The 22,079-nt window shown below is 34.9% G+C and overlaps 1 protein-coding gene across 1 annotated transcript; it reads right to left on the reverse strand.

Annotated features, from left to right (window-relative positions):
* Positions 1-15,330: 15,330 nt before the first annotated feature.
* Positions 15,331-17,022, reverse strand: LOC140449672 (uncharacterized). The gene is given in 2 exon segments (XM_072542944.1): positions 15,331-16,138; positions 16,141-17,022. Coding segments are annotated over 2 exon segments (1,473 nt in total). The 5' UTR covers positions 16,999-17,022; the 3' UTR covers positions 15,331-15,523.
* Positions 17,023-22,079: the final 5,057 nt, after the last annotated feature.

Below are 22,079 nucleotides of genomic sequence, written 5' to 3' on the forward strand. Positions count from 1 at the left end.
CTAGTTACTTTAGTATATAAAAGCAAATGCCGCGTAAACGTGGTTCCAGCAACATCTGGTAGTCTATATGAATATAAATAGTCTATATGTTACAAGTTTATTTGTAATAATCATTACGTTAGCGTCGACTTAAAATTTAAAACAATCGATTTATGGTTATAGAATAAGGAGTAGAGAAGTGAAATTCAATGTTTATTTTTATGGATTGAAAACTGGTAGATCAGTATCAAGGATTTTCAACACCAAGGACGACTTCCTCTACTTATATGTTTATTTATAATAATCATTAGGTTAGCATTGACTTCAAATTTGAAAAGTCAATTTATGATTATTATAAAAACAAGAAATTAGAAGTTTCGGTAGCGCCTGTTTTTTTGACAATTAAAGCTCAAAATCAACAAGTCATCTTTGACCTCCTTAAGAAGGTCATAAAATATTATCTATTTTAACTAGTGCACTCGCTTAGTTGTTATGAGAGTAGCTTTTTGCTGTACATCTTTGCATACTTTTATTTGCTCGGTAAGTGACAAGCAAGTTGAACAAGTGTTCTCCCATGGGCTACCAAATCTTAAGTTATATTCTGTGTTAAAAATATATTTAAAGTATTGCTCTTTTACTTTAACAGTTTTGTCTTGAACAGCTGTTATGTACATTCGCCGTAAGTTTCCGTACATTAAGTTCAGCTGAGAGATACTTTCGACCCATCTTATTTGCACAATGTGTTTGGCTACAGTTCAAGCTATTCAAAAAACGCATAACACTAGCTTTTTTGGCTGTAAACTTGTGAGCAGTTCTATCCCCTTTTTTCTTTTGGCATTTCATCAGCAGTAAAGTAATTTTGGGATTTTTTTTTCATTGTTTCTTATAAAATATTTCGCTCTAGCTTGCTGTACTGTATTTCTATTATTTTTAGGACGCCTTCTTTGGATTTGCTGTATAGTCAAATGTTTTAAGATAAAATTATTTTGCGATATTTTATCCTGTGTTGAATAAAACTTTGTGTGAAAGCGTCTAGTATCCTGGGCTGATATTGTTCTGCGTAAAAGTGCTCCACTATGGTGGTTGCATGTCGGGAAGCCTTTTGCCGCATATCTAAAAAAACGGAAGATGAATATCGGTTAGATTGGCTATCGTCTATTTTTTATCTGAACATTCAAGTTAAGCAAGACATCTTAAATTTAATAATGCACAGTTAATATTAAAGTTAGGTTAAATACGTGCATTTCTTTGCCTCACTTCTTTTTCATTTTTCCGGTGCCTTCACTCGTTTCCTAGCAGTTTCACCAATACTTTTGTTTACTGGTCGTACAGTTACATCCATTATTTTTGTATTTTATTACTTTAAATATCGAAAAAAAAACGGCAATAACTTAAAACAAGTACTTCGCTTGTGTATAACTAATTCATAATGAACTAAGCGAAAGTCTCCGTCTCATAGGCTGAAAGGGAGAACGTGAGTTCTGCAAGTTAATACGGCAGTGAATGTTAGTTTTTAAATAACAATGCAATTTTTATTTATTAATTTGTATAAGAGACTGTTATTTCTACTCTCTCATACTTTAAAAAATTGTGTATTTCAAGTGGAGAACAACTAAAAATAAATTTTTGACAAAAAGTGGAGAATGTGACTTCTGCATCTATACCCTTCATATGTTACAAGTTTATTTGTAATAATCATTACGTTGGTGTCGACTTAAAATTTAAAATAATCAATTTATTCGATATTTATTTTTATGGTCTGAAAACTGGTAGATCAGTATCAAGGATTTTCAACACCAATGACGACGTCCTGTATATAATATATTTATTTATAATAATCATTAGATTAGCATTGACTTCAAATTTAAAAAGTCAATTTATGATTAGTATAAAACAAGAAATTAGAATTATATCAACAGGAAAATTCTACTAACAAATCTAAAGCACGTGGTTATAATGTGACAGAGAAGTTTCTATTTTGAACGAATATTAGTCATAACATACTTATACCAACGCTCCTGGTTACTGTAGTATACAGAAGCAAATACCGAATAGAACGTGGTTTACAGCCACCTTAACACGTTCGTCTCCCGTAAGATATGTTGATGTATACATGGTGCCAGTTAGTGTTGCCCAAATGCAAGAACAAGACGAGACTTGGACAGTCTTGGTCTTGGTCTTGGTCTTGCGCCAATACACCTGGTCTTGGTCTTGGTATTGCACTCACGGTCTTGGTCTTGGTCTTGTAGCAAGAGTCTTGCAGTTACCCATTAGCCTATGGCTATTTATTAAACGTTACTAGGGGAGTTTAAAGCCACGATCTAAGCGATCCGTGACTATGTTCTAACTAACCCAGCTATCTACGATGCCCCACGAAAGTCAATCAAACATGGTTAAAACACAAAAAAAACCAAATTAATGACATAAACTTGACTGTATTTTAAAGAACATTTTCTGTCTAGAAAGGTATTGATAGACCTCCACCATTTATGAAACGGAAATCTTAAAAGATATTGGTACGTGGCAAAAATCCACATACAAGTATCAAGGGCACATATTCTTTAGGTGATAAGATAACAAACTATAATCTCCACTCATTAAAGCAACATAAATGTTATTAACAATCTTAGCTCTACTTTTATATAAAAAACTAACTTGAAAAAATAAAGAATGGGTAAGAAAGCTATTGATGATAATCAAAAGAAGTTATTTTAAAGAGATATCTACTTAATAAATACATTCATTTACCAAAATAAAGTAGTAGGAACATTTTTTTAGGAACCAGAATTTTGGGTTTTCAGGAAGATATATTTGTAATTCTTTTTTGTGAAAAGATATTAGATGCTTCCTTAAACGTGAAGTGTTTCTTATACGGACTAGATGTCAGTACAGCCGTTTTACCTTTTTTGGATTTCCTCTTTGGTTCCATTAATTTACTTCTCTTTGGCAGAGGACGAATGTCTTTAGGGCTGTTTGCTCCAAATGAAGTTGTTGCTCTATTGTGTGCAGGGGAAATTGGCAATTGAAAATCGTTACCAGTATGAAGCTTTGCAACTGAGGTTGAAGCAATTACCTCATGTTGACTTAAGTGAGGCTCTGCAGTTGAAGTTGAAGGAATTGCCTCATCTTGACTTGACACTGGTAGACTATTATTCTCCAAATCTCTTTCAGTCGTAGCAGATGGTGCAAAATCGAGGTCTGTAAATATATTGGGATCATAAGGTACTATCCCATATTTTTTAAAAGCGTTAATAGCAGTCAAAGGTGTTGCAGCTTGTAAGAAAGCCTCACCAAAAATTTTAGAGATTTGGAAAGCTGTTACCACTCTGCCTGGGTTGTTATTAAGAAACTTTTCTAATGCCATATCATAATATCGTGCTAAAGGAGCCATGACACCAACATCGGTTGGCTGCATTCGATGGGTGGAATGTGGAGGCAAACAAATGATATGTACATGTTTTTCCCTAGCCAAATTAATTACTTCTATGTTATTTGTATGGCTGCTGTGTCCATCCAAAATCAATAAGATCGGATCGTCTTCACTTGGTTTCGTTTGTTGAAGAAAATGTTGAAACCATATTAAAAAGAGTTCACTATTTATCCAGCCACTATCGCTACAGGCGAATATTGAACCTGGAGGTGCACCAGCTTGAAGTTCAACTTTCATTCTCTTTCTTGCAAAGATTAACATCGGCGGTATGAAGATTCCTGATGATGACATGCAAATAACGGCTGTTGTTATTCCACTTCTATCAGCAGAAGTAAGCCGTCCAACTTGTTTCCGTCCTTTATGCGCCAAGATTTTACTATTACATTTGGGGACTGTACCTAGACCTGTTTCGTCACAGTTAAAAACACGCGTTGGATTGACATGTTTAGAATCCAAAGTAGCTTTATACAGATCAAAAAATTGTTTTACATTGTAACGATTAAAAGCTTCAGCTCTTGCAGCAGATGTTGATTCGGGTTTACGTAATGAAAGCCCTGGGTGCCGTTTTCGAAATCCGTACGCCCAATCTAAACCTGCAAGTTTGTTTGTTTTATTATATGGATGGTCTATGTTATTTTTTTCGGCTAACTGGAAAGCTAGGTGACGAAGATCAAGCAAAGTAATTCCGTATAAACGCTTCTCCATATCTAAGATATAATTATACAATTCTTCTTCCTGTTCCTTGGTAAAAACCGTTTTGTAGAAACCTAGACCCTTTTCGTCAGGAGAAATTCTTGTTACTTTTTCTTTGCATCTGCGAATTAACGTTGCTTTCGGGATACCATAAACTTTACTAGCTTTTAAATAGCCCATTTCCCCAGCTTTAACTGTCCGGATAGCATTCTTCAAGCCAACAAGAGACCAGGATTGTTGCTCAGTTTTCCTCACATAATTTCGTACCATTTCTAACTGCAAAAGAAGCATATAATTAAAAAAGTGTCAAGAAAATATAATGGGGCAATGTGAACCACTCCTAGTCCACGTTGCCCCATGCGTAGTACACATTCAAAATATGGAAATTAACGTACCAGTTCACAACGTATCAAAAGCAAATCTTAATTATTAAAAGCACATTTTACAAGCAACACCACAGTATCAAAAAGTTAAAATAATCATGTCTACTTACCGAGAAATCTTTAGTCAAAAGTAGTAAATTCCTTAGATCAGCAGCGACGAAACACGTGTTTTTAATTATAACACGTCTGAACGTACTCCCCGTGCGTTCACACTCATACTAAAAGTAGATAAGATGTATACGCATATTTGTAGTAGTTACTAGATGCAGTGTTGCCAATTTTAAATAAAATAACCGATGTGGTTTACATTACCCCCATGGTCCATGATGCCCCATCCTCCCCTATCTAATAAAAAACCGAGAATTATATTATATATCGTTATCTATGACTTCCATCGTACCAATGGTGTTTATCACCACAACTTTCCCAATATAATATTTTTCGATTTCTTTATTGGAATGGGCTTCATATTTGAGTCTCACTAATAAGAAATCATTGATCTTAATTTCGCAAATTTTGGCTGGATCTAATGTCAAATCACATAGGTCTTCATCATCACTATCTGAAAATATTTCACTTCCCTCTGACGTGTCAGAATTATGGAGACTATAAGTTTTACCATCTTCGTCTTCCGACTCAATAACATCATCATTGTTTTTAATGTCTTCTGAGATTATGCTTCTTTTAACCGTTTTCGCTTTTTTGGCTCTATTACTTTCAATTTCGTTTTTCTCTGGAGTGTCAGTAGCAATCATAGTCTTGCCTTTTTTTCTTCTAGTTTTAACCGAAATTGTCAGACTTTTTTTTGGATATTCACGAATAGCTGATGGACTTACAAATGTCAATTTTCTTCCACTTGTGGATGAAGGTGACAATTTCTGTAATGGAGTTACGTCCTGGTTCTTGATAGAGTTATCTGTGGTACCTCCTGTCGAGGTAGATGGTTTTGGATCAATATTTGGTGAATTAACTAATGGTCGTTCTGTAACTTGGCTTGCGAAATAATCATCATCATTAAATACGTGACGGTCAAAGGGAAATATTCCAGTTTTTTTAAAAGCTGCCGATATATTTACAGGTGTCATAGATCTGGGGTAAGCGAGTCCCACAAATGATGCTACATGGTAGATTGTCACAGGTGTGCCCGGATTTATCTTTTTCCCACGAACTTAAAGCATCGTTGTAAAATATATGAAACGGTTTTAGCAGACCCACATCTAATGGTTGCAACCGATGGGTGCAATGAGGAGGCACAGTCAAAACAGTGACCCCATTATCTTTGCACAGAATGATAGCTTCAAGAGATATATGGCTCTCATGGTTGTCCATGATTAATAGTGAAGGGTTAGCTTTTGAACTACAAGTATGTTTAATGAAATGTTTTAAAACTTCAATAAAACATTCTGTGTTCATCCATCCTGCTTTCGTAGCCAAGCCTAACGTCCCACATGGCGCTCCTGCCAACATATGGCTTTTAAAATGGACTCTCGGAAATACCATTACGGGTGGGATTGCACTTCCATTTGCACTTACAATGCAGCATGTGGTAACAAGTGTACCTCTTTCACTGCTTTGAATTTTAGACACTTGTCTAGTGCCTTTTTTGGCTAGCACCTTTGTCGAATTGTTTTGAACTGTCAAAGTTCCGGTTTCGTCTAAATTGTAAATTCTGAATCCATTTGAAAAATTTGGATGTCGCTGCAAAACTATTTCCAACTTATTAAAAAATAAGTTTACATTTTCTTTATTGAATCCTGCTGCTCTTGCTAGACTACATCCCTCTGGAGTTCTTAAGGATATTGTACGATGTCTATGGCGAAATCCTTTATACCAAGCGACTGAAGCTTTTTTTTCCTCCTCCCAATTTTTTGGAATTTTTAATTTATTTGCTTTCGCTAAGTCATATGAAAGTTTGCGACAATCGGTAATTGTTAAACTGTAAAACATTTTTGAACACGTTATGATATAATCAACGAGAGCTTCCTCTAGTTCCAAAGAAAATATTTGGTTTATTTTATAGTTAGGAGCCATTCGGCATTCGGGATCATCTCTGTATTTCTTTACGTATCTGCTTACGGTTTTAAAGCTTAAGTTTTTCTCTCTAGCAGCTTGACGAATTGATATACCACTGATAACTAGATTGACTGCTTCCCTCATAGAATCTTCATTGAATCTACCCACTGTCTTATCCGTTTTCTTCTGACGTACCATCTGTAATGTAAATTCATAATTAACAAAAGCTTCTTAGACCCTAATATGATTTTCCAGCACTCATTTGCTGTCAAGATTTTATGAAATTCACAAGAAGGGTACAGTGACACATCGTGTCACTGTTCCCTATCAATATTCGTGTCACTGTACCCACAATGCTGTTTTATACAAAAATTTGTAAATTTTTTGTTAATCTACAAAGATTTTAAAGAAATTTTATTGCTATTACTTACATTTTATACGACTTTTTTACGACCCAGAACACAATCCAATAATTCAGGTTTGTTTCCTCGTAGTAAACAACTAAAAACACCCTTGACAAAATACTTCTGCACTAACAAAACACAAACATGCGATTTTCTCCAAACACAACAGATTCTGTCAACTTTTTATAAGACAAGTAGTATTCTTATTATACCAACTGTAAAATTCCACAATATCACCAACTTGCTAACATATTTTCTACTAGGATTTTAAATGTGTCACTGTTCCCTGTGTGTCACTGTTCCCGCCTTTCCCCTACATGGTGTCCTTTCGTTGTTTTTTGGAGGCACACAATTTACACTTTCTTCTTATAGAACGAAAATCTCCTTATTTGGTTTTTTTATGTTTTGCGGAAAGTGCTTTGTTTTTTGTTGTTTAGAAGCTGTTTCGCCTGTTGTATTTTCTTTATGCTACAATAAATGTTGTATTACCTTCAGCCTAAAATCGTAGGACATTTTATCTCCTCTAGGATGATTTTTATTATAAAGGCTAAATGCATTAAACAACATAATTTGGAAAATGTGTATTCCAAGTTTAAGGTACCATCGCATACTTTTTCGATCGCAACTGTAATGAGAAAACATCTAATCCTTCATGTCAACACCACCCTTATGGGTATTGTATTCTGCAATACATCTTGGTTTTTCAAATTGGTGCTTTCGTTTGTTCTCACAAAGAATTTGTTGAGCCTTATGTTTCGTTGATAACATCAAAATGTCTTACTTATCTTTCCATTTTAAAATGTTGATTCCATTTGAATATTTTAAGACAAATTCCCCTTTTTTAAGTTTTGTGTTCTGTATTTAAGGTGGAATATTTTTTCTGTTTGTTCTCAATGTACCGGTAAAATATGTACCATTTTGTAACAGGTCATGTGCTAAACTAATGCTTGTATAAAAATTGTCTACATAAATGGCATGTCCCCTATGAAATCTGTTTTCACACAATTTCATCACAACTTTTGACGAATGTCTTACTCCACCAATATCAGTATCATTGGCACTAGTGTAAATTAATATTTTTTGAACCATCCCATTAGGCTCGCACAACATATACAGCTTAATACCATACCTGTGGCGTTTATTTTTTATATATTGTCCAAAAATGAGCCTTCCACTCCAAGGCATCATTGACTCATCGATTGACAAATTTTTCTCCGGATAGTAGATTTCTTCCATGCGTTGGTTAAACAAATTAAGAAGAGGTCGTATTTTAAACAGACGGTCACTGGGTATGCGTTCGCCATCTACAGGATTATCTACAAAATGTATTGCTCTTAGAATGGTTTGAAATCGATTACGGGACATAAAATTTCTATATACAGGAATATTGAACAGAAAAATAACCTTCTATTATATTCAGGTTTATTGTACCTGTTTGGTACAATAGTCCCAAAAATACTTAAAATACATTCAGAGTCTGCAAATTTGTATGTGTAAGAAGGAGGTTGTAAAATTCAGGTGTAGTGAATAAATTAAAATACGAATACGGTTTGTCATTCTCAATATTTACTGGAATTTGCATACCCGTTAAGTCTATTTGCTGTAAATATTCGTTATCTGTCCAATGCCAAGTATCAGAATTTTGGTTTTCAGCAACCGTAACCTCTTCATCTGAAGACGTTTCATTTTCCGTCACATCAGGGGCCCGTTTCACAAAACTACACGTTTGTCAGTTACAATGAAATTCTTACAAGTTTGGCAAAATATCTCGTTATTAGTGTTTCGCGAATGCACAAGTATTCACTTGTAACCACTAGTGAATTTTACAAGTAAATTACTTAGAAACTTTGAAGGTAGGTAGTTGGTTTGACAAGTGTAATAAGTGTAGGAAAAATGTTGTCTAGTAGCAGCTCTTCGTCAGAAAATGAAAATGAGGTATTTGTTCAAAGAAGGAGGAGAATATTCAGACCAAGAATTAATAGTGATTTTCCATCAATTTACGAGTTTAATGAACGTTTTCGGATGACTTCTATACAAATGGAACAACTTCGTATAGACATTGCACCTGTCTTAGCGCATCCAACGAATAGCTCTTATGCACTGGCAACAAAAATGCAATTGTGTATAGCATTACACTGGCTGTGTGTAAAAAAGTGGTACACGCAATTAACCAAATAAAATTTCATCAACTTCTTGCTTGGCCGGCAAATATTTTAAATACGACCGCAGAATTCTTTGCAGTAGCAGGATTTCCCCAAGTTATAGGTTGTATTGATGGGACGCTTATTAAAATAGATGCTCCAACTGAAAACGAACCTGCTTTTGTTGATCGTAATGGAAATCACTCTATTAATTGTATGATTGTTTGTGGATCAGACTTGAAAATCTATTATGTTAGTGCAAATTGGCCGGGAAGTGTTCATGACGCGAGAGTACTGAGAAATGGCACCCTTTTTCAGAGAATGGAAGCTGGTTGGCATCCAATTCCAAATATAATAATTCTAGGTGACTCTGGATACCCTCTATTAGATTGGCTTATGACCCCAATTGAGGTGAATGTGGATAAGGCTGTGGCTACCTACAACAGAGCACATAAGAAAACACGGCGTTTAGTCGAAAATGCTTTAGGCGTATTAAAGGAGAAATTTTCTTGTCTTTACTACTTTCGTTTGAGTCCATTATATGCAGTCAATGTTTTCAAATGCTGCACAGCGCTGTATATCATTACTCTGGAGAGAATGAATATAAACCGACAAATGGATAATGAAGAAATGGAAGACGATAACGAAATAGCCGGACAACCTGCTCCTTTGAATGCAAGACAGGAGTTGATAAATTATTTTAGAAATAGAAACTAGTTCCAGTGTAACTTTAAAACAATAAAGAATATAAAATAAATAAATATAGAATAATACACAATATTTACTTTTTATTTAAACGAAAAAATAATTTCCAAAACATTTAACAAATACTTAGCATAATAATGAATTAAAAATCAAAGAATTACTATAAACAAAACGTTTTTCTTATAATTAATTAAAAAATCAAATATAACAATAACATAACTTCTCAAACAATGGTCGAATATTCCACGCTTTCACTGGTAGCTGACTCTTCTGCATTTATGAGGTAGGTTACAGCAGAATCGAACGATGCAGTGAATTTTGAAGGGGTCACATATAGTTCTCGTTGTAGTTTTAAAATCTCTAATGTTTTTAGATAACTTTCTTTTGCAAGGATTTCAATTTGGTGTTGTAATTTTTTCTTCTTTAAATCGATTGGTGCTTCGCCAATTGGGTCATTTTCATTGGATATTTTCGACTTGTTCCTTTTTGCACAAGATGCAGTAGGTACACTGCTGCTCCCAGTAGAAATAAACACATTAGTGTTTTTAATTTTGTTTGTTGCACCGTGATATTGCAAATGGTTTGAATTTTCTATTTCTTGTTCAACGTTCTCAGGATCTTGCTCCTCAGGATCTTGCTCCCAAGTTTCGGAAATGCCGAGACTACACAGAATTGGATTATCCGGCCCAAGAATGTCGAGAACTACATTGTCCATTTCTGTAAATTTAGAATCTGTGCCTCCACCTGAACCAGTTTTCCTCCTGTTATCAACTGTCTTCTGCAATACGAAAAAAAGTGTCAGATACGCTTACACTTTGGCAAATTAAACGCTAACACTACCGTTGTTGTTTTCTTTAAATTTTACCATAGTCCAATCCTTATTTGGAGGCACAAGCCCTAAACTGGTGGATTTTTGGTGCACAGTTTTCCAACATTCTATTTTGTCTTTTTTTGTTAAGTTGTCGGAAAAGCTGCCGAAAAGAATTGCTTTCTTATCTCTAATCTCTTTTAAAAGTATAATTTTAGTACCATTTAAGACGCTTTTCGACATTGTCACAGAATTATAAATAACGACTGACGTTTAACTAGTAAATTGTCAACAAAAGTTAAATATTTTTTTTGTGAAACGCTAGTTATTAACAACTTGTGCTTACAAGTGCTGAATATTAACAATTGTTACTAACAAAACTTGTAGTTTTGTAAAACGGGCCCCAGATGTTGATTCATCGTCTTCAGATTCCTCATCGGAATCTAATTCCCCAGAAAATAGCAACGCCATGGCCTCCTCAGGCGTATATTTTCTTTTGAATTGCTACCTAAAATTTAAAACTGAACATAACCTCAAATATTTCTGTATCAATCAAGCTAATAAATTTATAGCGATTTTAAAATTTACCTTTTTGCTTTTTCTCCTTCCGAATGTTCCATTTTATATCCATTTTATAAGCATCTTTTGATGTACTTGGACGATCCATTCAAACACTTAGAAGTTATCTACTTCACCCTCTAACAAAATGACAACTGACCCAAACAAACAACCAACCATCTAGTAATATAATTTAAGGTCACCCTACCATGAAAACCAAATATTATACCTGCATATTCAGCGCTGCCAATATTATAGACAATATACTTTACAATGTCCGAAAACGCGTATTCACGTCCTTGGTGTTACAAATGAAACACAGAAGACGCGAATTATCGTCTTTGGCAGTGAATGGGTTAAATAATGGCGATGGATTCTTCCTAGCAGTTGAGAAAATGGTGAACCATTGGGAAGGTGCATAAACAGTTGTATGTTTAAGGTTATTTTCAATGATGGCGTGAGACGTATCTACTGGCATATAAGTGTGCCCAGTAGAGGTCGAGAACTATCGATAGTCGCGACCATCGATATTCCAGGTAGCAACTATCGATTATTACCGATAGTTTTCGATAGTATGATAGGTTAAGTTTACCGAAAATACCTTTCTTTGTCTAAGGAAAATACAAGCTGATGATAGCCGCAAATGTCAAACATGGAACAAAAAATAAAGCTTTAGAAAAGTGCATTTTGATTATATTATGTTATGAATTCTGCAATTTTTGATTGATATAAAACAAGAATTAGTATATACTTTTTTCTTTGGAGATTAATTGCAGTTAATTATTAAAAAATTTTTTTTGGCAATTAAATTTGATATATTAGGGGATTAGTTCCCTCTCCTCGAGAGAGGTGCGAGAATGCCGGTCGTGTCGACCCTTCCTGCTGCCAGTCGCTTCGTATAGCTACCTTTTCGCTAACAGTATTTGATATAGTTACTATTTGCGTAAGGTTTCGGAGACGAAACGTTATTGCAGCTCAACCTGATCGGAAAAGCAATTACAAGTCCCCGTCGGGGCTTTTATTCGCTCTTTACCGTGACAGGCCCAAATAACGCTGTGGTCAGTTCGACACGATGTGAGGTAGTTCTAAGACCAATGTCTTTTCTATCTCAGTAAGTCGTGTTCTACTGTCAGGAAGCGTTTTGCAGTCGACACGCCGGTCGATTGTATATAAATATTTGAAAATAAATAAAAATATTAAATTTCAAAAATATCGTTTATGGGCCGTATTTATATTCGTTCCTTGTGGCTTTCTGAAGCCTTAAGGATACCTTAGTATATAGAAATTTCTATCCAAATTCAAATTAAACTAAAATTTTTGTGCAAAAATGTTAACATAATAACTCTGTGTGGCTTCAAGTTGGACCGGCGCTCCGAAATAATTTGGCCTGTAGCACTAAAACTCCGTTCACTCTCAACGGATGTAGCTGGTATACATAAATATTTGAAGACACACTCCTCCAGTGGGGTCAATTCTTTTCCAGTTACCTGAATGGTAAAAGATTTATTTAAAACTATATTGAGATATTAATTGAATAACTAAAAATAAAAATATATGAACAATATTGGAACCTTCCAGAACAATAGTGGGTCAGTATCTCCAGCTGAATTTGCCCTCTCTAAATACTGTCTCTTCGTGATTATCATATCTGCTGTCACAGACCTTATCTTTTCTCCATTGCGTTGTTCTAAAAATCCAAAAAGGCCCCTATACATAGATTCCTCAACTGAAGATGAAGTGGAAGGACCTAGGTCATTCTGCACTGCTGACTCTTCCTGTCTTTTCAGTTTCTGCATAATAGAGAACATCTCCTGTTCTAAAAATGTAGCAGCTGCTGCATTTTCATTATTCCGGAAACCCTTCTTTTTGAATCTTGGATCAAGTAGAGTTCCTATTCTGGTTACAGTACGAGACTCATATGGAAACAATCTTTTCCTAACAGACTCTATAAGTTTATTACAAAAATGTTTGCCTTCTTCGGTCGTTAATTCAGAGAATGCACCTGTTAAAACATTGAAAATACCAAATGTGATCGGTATAACTAAAGAAATAGTTATATACTTGCTACCTGAAAAGAAAAAATAATACAAACACTGCAGTTAAACATACAATAATATTTTACCTGAAATTTTCTTCGTTGCATCATCAAAACATATTAGAACTCTCTCTATATCTGCCAATACAGCAATGTCATCAACGCTGAGTGGTTGGGGAGCTTTTCGTAATTTCAGTATGGTCCTACCTATAGCATCATTCGTTTTCAGAATTCTCTGGATCATATAGAATGTGCTATTCTATAGCACTTCCACTTATTTCCAATTTCTGTTTCAATAGAGAGGCTAGATTTGCCTAGCACTTCAAACAATTGTGTCGAAGCTTCGAGATCTCTACTCATTTTGTAAAGTGCCTCAATTTCTGTCATTATATCTGGGCTGTCATTTGTTGTGCTAACTACTACAATTGGTGCGCACCTAACTGTTGTTATCAAGTATAACAGAATTGCTAACAATACTGTAGTTCCTGAAATAGCTTGTCCTACTTTTTTAATGGCATTACCTATGACACCTTGTGGTGGACTAACCGCTTGATTAGTTTTTTTTTTTATTTATTACTCTTTGTGCTAACAGTAACTTTCATATTAGCAAGTCTCCTCTCCAGGGCATCTATTCTTTTATTGGCAGAAGCTAACTTTTGTTCAACTTTAGGTTTATTCCTCTTATGACCATTCTTCTTTGGTTTGCTCGGTGTTGAATGTTCTTGCCAGTCACGATCATAATAATAGTCCTCAAATGTCGCCAATTGATACTCTCTAGGGTGCATCAAAACGTAATTGCCATTCCAAGCTTTGGTTATCACTGAACACACTTATCCTTTCTCATTGTATATCGGTGTACCACTGATATAGTGTAAGGTTGGTTCATAGAAGTGCTTATACCAACGACCGTCACAGAACATATATGGTCTAACAGATGTTTGGTTTTGTAAGAACTTGCCAATATAAACAGCCGAAGTGATATCTCCGATCTCACCTATAACTTTAATGTCATCGATTTCTACAGATCGTTGTACGCTATCTGTTTGCCTAATAACATGCTTACACCAAACATGTGGTTTGGTATGATTTACTGGCACAACTCTCAGTGTCCCGTAAACTATCTGTTCCCAATACTTCCTGCAGAAGCTTATATGGCTCAGATGTTGCTTGTTCCTTTTTAAATATTTCTGTAGCATTTGTACTGCTTTTGAAAAACGTAACAATATCCTTACACTTTTTGAGTACATCTTGGACACATTCAAGATTATCTTGTATCACCAAATTTAGTGTATGAGCATAGCATGGAAGATGGCGCTTTTGAATTAATTCACATGCTTTCAACATATTTGCAGCATTATCAGTCACTACGCACGATACTTTGTGTTCTATATTCCACTCTTTTAAAATGTCTTTCAATGACAGCAATATTTTCCGAAGTATGGTTAACACCATTGGTCAATGGATTAGTTAAAAGAACAGCTGAGTTAAGATTATACGATTTGTCTATGTAGTGACAAGTTACTGTTAAATAGGCTTCTGTTGAGCGTGAAGTCCAACCATCACATGTTAGTGCAACATAATCAACATTATGTAATATATCTTTAAGCTTATTACATACATCCATATAAAATTGGTTTAATAACTTACCACTTAATGTGAAAGGGCTAGGTAATACATATCTTGGGTCGAGTATATTAACCAATTTTTTGAATCCAGAATCATTTACTATACTGAATGGTTGAAAATCTAAACAAATCATTTCTATCACTGCCCTGTCCAGTTGTTTCTTTCTGCTAGATTGTACATCATAATGATTTTCTCTTGTGAAAAATGATCTTACTGACCTAACACTTGAACGAGCTGAGTTAGAATTATTTTCACATCCACTAGATGTAGAAGCAAGTGCAGATGAACTTTGTATTTGGGTTTCTTCCATATCATTCTCACTATTGTTTATTATTGGATGGAACCTTTTCAAATGGTCTGATAACGACTGATTTCTGACTCAACCTCGTATTGCAATTGAGTGATATTTTCAGGATGCACTAAAAATTGTTTTCAAGAATAAATTGATACCAATTATGGTATGTGTTATCTAGAAAATAAACAATAGACCACAAAGAACAATATTACAACATGATAGTTTAAAAAACCGTTTAGGTGTTACTATAATAATTAATTGTAGAGTGACGGGGCAAAGTGATCTAAGTGCCAAAAAACATTTTATTCGGAACACACAAAAAACCGTTTTTGAATCAAATGTATTGTCGTAAATCGTTTATTTAAAAATAAAAACTGTTAAATTAAGTCATTTTAAATATTAAACATGCTTCAAATATAACACATATTACAAAAAATGAAAATGATAAAGTGCTTAAACTGTCAAAATGTTTAAAAAATATTGTTTATTGTCATCATCGAGAAATTGCAACATTGCAGTAATGTCTTTCTTTTTAGATTCTTTTAAAGGTAAGGAATTTGGAAGAGAAGACAGTGTAGCATTTTTGATGGTAGTGGCAGTAATGCCAAGTTTTAGGACTATACAACTTTCCCACGGTGCTAAATCACTGTAACTTTTCTTGTACATGACGGTCCCAGGGTTGTCCTTTGAAACTCGAATCCAAACAGCTGTAGAAATTCCAAGTTTGGCTGTATTCAGAAACGCGGAAGAGGCTGCATCAAAATCAAAAAACGTTTTCTCGTCACCCATGTTCAGAACTTTGTAAGGACGTGAAGGTCTCGCTGTGACTATCGCCTTCATAACATCCTGCATATTAATTAGCTTGCATTGTCTTGTTCTTTTTTCGATTAAAGCAAAATCCCGATCTGAAGCTGAGAACGAATGACCTGATACAAGAAACTTATGATCAATCGTTTCAAAAACTTCATGGCAGACAAGAAAAATGTACAAGAACAAAAGCATTCTGTTTTTCAACTGACCTGCACAGTTATCACTCACGCACAGATTTTTTTGTATGTATTGAGTAGTCCACAGTTTAGTGTTTGTAAAAGGCAAGATGCCATTTGGTTGCCTCCTCTTCCTGATTGCCCCTCATGCCAAATACACATCAATCCATCATCTGTATCAGCCACGTGAATACCAAAGTTGTAACCAGATATTTGGCGGGAATAGTACATACTACTGTGAGTTAGTTTGGGTAACGAAAAAACTTTCTGCAAATCCATTGTTATGGTGCACGTGTCACTTACTGGCAAGGGGCTTCGTATAAAGTCGCTTTTTATAGATGCGAAAACAGCTTCTACTTGGCGGTGATGTAACTCAAGTTTTGTTGTCCCTGTTTTCTTGGTTGCTGGGTCAGAACTTTTGGTTGATATGCTCAGTTGATCGCATGTTTTGCAAGTATCCACTCGTGGTCGACGGAAGGATAGGTTCGGAAAATCCTTCAAAAAAACACTTCTGTAAAACTTGTGTGAAATATTACAAGGATTCTTTTCTTGAAATGCCCTGAAAAGCCTATGCACATTCAGATCAGAGCTCAAATACTCTTTGTCCGACTTAAGTCGGTTGTAATGACTGACATCTCTAGGGAAGCTATTAATATGTTGTTTCACTAAACGACGATCATGGACAGTGAATTTAAACATTTTTGCACCACCTCGCTTGTCTGTGTACATGTAATCCCCACTTTTTTTCTTCTTGACAATGGTTGTAATCCTTTGGGGAGTAATAGCAAAAATCTTCATGAATGTCTGTTTACAAACTTTTTGTAAACCTCCCTTACCATCAGGAACAGTGTAACTCATAGTGCATTGGCGTCGGCTCTCTGAATCATCATCGTAAGTACCATGACGACGTCGTGTCACCGGAAGTATCTGAATCAGTCCCATAAGATAACTATCCTGCGCATTTAAATCCAGTGAATGGTAGGACTCATGGAGTTGCATCTTCTCTATTCCAGTCAGTTCCTTACAATAGCTGTTCTTACATTTGCATTCAACCTGAAAACAAAAAAAAGCAAAATATAAGGTTACATTGCAAATATTGGTTTTTGTTGCTAACGTCATTATTGCACACATACTCGAAAATAAAAATTAATACTAACCTCGTTTTTAGGTTTACGTCTTGCCGGAACTAGTTTTTTAAATTTATCGGTAGTGTACGAATTTCCACTAACTCGTGCCTCACTCTGTATTTTTCTCTTACGTTTTTTGTTTTTAACTGTTTCATCACGACAAAATGCTTGTTCATTCATTATTTCATGCAAAATAGGAATTTTAACCTTAAAACGACACGTTCCCGAACGTTTATAAGCAACTACTGACATGGAACAATACTAATAAAGAAGCATGGCACTTAGAACAGTTTGGCCGGACACGTCCGAAGGGCATACCGCTAGCTTGATCATGCAGTCAATTTTTAAATTAGGTAACAGTAGAATAGGGACTTAAATCACAGTGGGGCTATTGGCGATGGCACATAGAACACTTTAAGTGGAAAAAGTGATTTTTTGATTTTTTGGCACTTAGATCACTTTGCCCCGTCACTCTACAATTATGAACGTTACGAGGTTGCTGCACTTTAAGTTGATATTAGGTCACGTAGTTACGTGGTTGTTACGTTTATCTAAAAACACTAACTAATTCCATTAGAAATACTATCACGTCATAAGAAACATCAGAATTCTCAGAATTTCACAATTAATAAATGAACAACTGATGATTTTAACAAATTATAATCTATACGAACCCAATGTTGATATATAACAACTACTTAGTTATTGAAATAATAAATTTTCACAAAAATATTCTTAAAATTTTACAAAATAAACAAAAATGTAAATTATCATCTATTATGACCAAATGTTTAAGCATAATAACTAATTATTGAAATAATAAATTGACATAAAAATGATGATAATCTTGAAATATACACTGCTTTAAACTTTGCAAATCCAAATATTTCCGTTCGGTTAATTTTAAGGATGCATGATATAGATCAGGAGTTTCTTCATTGTCCCAATTTATTCGCCTTGGCAGAAGTTTCCATTCATCGTCATATGTTAATTTGTGGAACGTACCATCTGAATTATATTTTAAACATTTTAGATCTGTAACACAAGGATCTCCTGTTTTTACCCCTGGACGGATAGATGAATAGTATTTTAATTTAGAATAGTCTTTAAAGAAATCATGTTGGATGTAGTGCACCTTGTATGGAATTCCACTTGTTTTAGATTTCTTTATAAGTTGAACATAATCAGCTGGTACGAATAACTCTTTATTCTTTTTTTTCTCTCAATGTTTGCGTGGACTGAGTCACACTCCATTTGCCTATGACCAACAGTGAGATATTTGTGTATAACTTCCATGTTATACATTTTTGCAAAGTGTTGCAACGTGTTAGATAACGTAACATTCCTATTTTGAGCGCTACAGCCATCACTATACATAACAACTGGTAAATTGTTTTTCTCCAATTCATTTTCTAAAAAGTGCATAACACAAGAAGAGAAAATGTTGCTGTCTAGCCCACCTTCCCCTTCGTGCCAAACATAACATACCACTAATGAGTTTTTTAAATTAAATATGGTAAATTGGTGACATGCCAACTTTTGTTTAAAATATTGTGCTCCAGCAGGTATAAGTGGAACTAATTGCACAGCTTGCAAATCCATTGTAAAACAATTAGTTTCACCATTGATAGCTTTGGTTTTATCAGTTTGCTTCTCAATCCTTGCTCTGTCTTTTGCAGCAATATGTTGCTCATAAGTATATTCATCTATATCTTTACATGTTTTGTATGAATAACAGGTATTGCACTGGTCCTTTTTAGGCCGAAATAATCCTATTTGCATTTCGTGGACCATCTTCAAAAACAAAATATAGCTTCCCTTATCCAAGTTGTTTTCGAAGCAATACTTTTCAAAATTTCTATACACCTCTTTCATCGAGGTATATTTTATATCTAAATAGAGTTTTTCCGTATTTTGCCGACAGTAATGTGCTGGCATTTTTGGCAAATTGTTTAAAAAAATTTTAATGTGATCCCTTTTTATAACATCTGCTGGTCTAACTTTTTCTTTGGTATTTAGACGGTTTGGTATTCCATAGTCATTTGATTCTTTTAACCCTCTAACAGGCAAGATCGTATAAATTATCTGTTGAAGTTGATATTTTTTTTTCAAGTAAATATAGGCAAAAGTAACTTATTTTAAATTCTCTGCTAAAACTCTTGTCTAGAATGAGTGCTAGGTGAGAAATAGTGAAGACCGTCTACAGACGGTCTTACCGGGTTATGAGTAAAAAATAACTTTGGTAGATGTTTATTATAAAACAAGTTTCATTGAGAAAAATGAGTATAGAACATGTTATTTTTGATGGTGGTAATCCCAAAAACAATTTTTATCGACTGTACCGCATAAGTGGAGGTCACATTTGGAACAGACAAGCTGCGTATCAGATTGTTTACACAGCTTACATCTCTTCTTGCCTTTTCTGTTTACCCAAACTGGGAAATGGTTTTCACCATCAAAACGTATATCCGCAACTTGATGAACCGCCCTTTTTCCAACACCAGATGAACTAGTTTTACCAGAAGAACCAGGTTCATCATTTCGAGCTGATGATGGTCGACCAACATTTCGTTTCTCCTTGAAAGAAACAAGGCCAGATGCTATCTTTTCACGGAATTCTGGAAGAGATAGAAGCCTTTCCTCTTCACAACAGTCACTGAAATTATTTGCCTTTTCGGCACATGTATGTTTATATAGAATGAATGCGTTTGTGGCGGCCATGTCGACAAAATGATAGAATATCCGAATCATAATATTTCTGCTTTTAGCTCGAATGTGATATCGACCCATAAGTCCATCCATCAAATCGACTCCACCCATGTGAGCATTATATTCACGTATGATTTGAGGACAATCAACTTCGATGTGTTTTCTATGCTTCCTGTCATACCGAGGTACTTTCGCTTTTTGTTGATTTGGAGTGGTTTTTATAAAAGGTTTAATGCCAACATATGTCGATGCCAGGCGGACACATTTGTTATCCTTCCATAATACAGTGCTTACATCGATTCCATAATTTGAGGTCATGTATTCTATGGAAAACCCTCTACTTTATTTACTTCACTATCAGTTGGCAGTTTACACGCTGGTATACGATTAGCTACAAATAAAAAATTAAAACATGTATCATTTTAAATAATAGAAACCACGGAAAATTTATTTACCTCTTACTGTGCCTAAACTATAAATTCCTCTTGCACGTAAATATACCAAGAGGGGAAGCGAAGTATAGAAGTTGTCAAAATACAAGATGTGATGCACGAAATTAGGAATCGTTTGTGATAAACGAACGACAACATTTGATGTTGCTCCTAGGTCTGGTGTACCAGGCAAGACTACATTATCTCCGGCGCCATTGTAAATTTCGAAACTATAGGCAAAACCATGTGAATCACATAGAACAAACAATTTCACACCCCATTTGTGCGGCTTATTTGGCATATCGTCGTGGTACATGCAATAGGTTGAATGTCAATTAGGTGCAATTTTACAGGAAGGACAAAAAACTGATTTTTCGTTTTTTAGTTAGTTAAATATGTTTTGTGACAATGAATTTTGTTTTGAAATTGAGTATGAATTTATAATAGATTATAAAAGTGGTTGTTGACTTTACAGTTTTTGAGAAATGTTGACATTGGATATATTGCGACTTAAAATCAAACCATTTGGATGACATAGGTGAAATTAATTTCAGAATAGGAGTACCGGAAATAAAATCGTGTAGTCATTAAAGTTTTTATTTAGTATACAAGAGCGAAGAACAAATTTATTTGTGAGGTAATGTCTCGTAGAATTGGCGATAATCTTGTGGAATTAATTGTTTTAGTTCTTGTAAGTGTGCATATTTCGACGCTTCGATTGGAATTGGCCCTGTGTACAGTTTAAGATGATTTGGTAGTGACTCCATGCGCTTTGATCTTACAGGTAAATCAGCCCATTCATCTTGGAAGCACAGTTTGTAACGAATAATGCCATTAGGGGTATACTGAAAACCAACCACATAGTTAACACAGGGATCGCCGGCTTTGTTGCCAGGGCGAATAGTTTTGTAGTATAGTGGTTCAAATGCATAAAAATCATCATTACTGCAATAAACTGTTTCATAGGGATTCGGTAGTTGTCTCGCAGATTGAATTATTGGAATGTAGTCTGCCGGTGTATAGACTTCTCTACGATTGCGCAATTTTTTTTCAATACTAGAATGAATAGAGTCTACTTCCATGAAGGTGTGCCCAACTTCCAAGTATTTTTGTTCAAGAAGTGCATTAGAAAGCTTGGTATTTCGGTTCTGGTAACCACACCCATCACTCCAAATTGTAATTTTTTCTGGGTGTAGTTTTTCTACCACTTTTGTTAAAAAGTCTGTGTAAATTGATGCAAATACATCACTTTCGATCCATTCCACAGCTTCGTGCCAAACGTAGTAGACCGCATCTTTAGTACTTAAGTTAAGGAAAGTCTCATTGTGGACTTTTAACTTAGTCTTGTAGTAATTTGCACTTGCATTTAGTCTTGGAGCTAAAAGAACAGCCTGTAAATCTACAGTATAGGTTTCAGTGTTAGCATTATTGTTGGATTGTTCTTTGTCTCTTGTTTTCTCTTCTCTTGCTAATTTCTTCTTTTGCTGATGTTTCTGGAATGTTTCTTCATCGCACGTTCCTTTCGTATACTGTGTGCATGTATTACATTGATCCTTTTTTGGAGTATAAAGATCTATATTCATGGTTTTTAAAGTAATATAAAAGGTTTTCCAGGACGATGCAGTTTTGTTTTTTGTTTGACAATCCTCTTTATAAAAGCGGTACATCTCTCGCAGACTAGACCACAAGGGCTCAACGTAAAGTTTAGTGGAAGACGCTCGACAATAATGGCTTTCTACTTTAGGCAGTAAATTCA

This window comes from Diabrotica undecimpunctata, chromosome 9 (genome assembly GCF_040954645.1).
Source record: "Diabrotica undecimpunctata isolate CICGRU chromosome 9, icDiaUnde3, whole genome shotgun sequence".
Taxonomy (NCBI): Eukaryota; Metazoa; Arthropoda; class Insecta; order Coleoptera; family Chrysomelidae; genus Diabrotica; species Diabrotica undecimpunctata.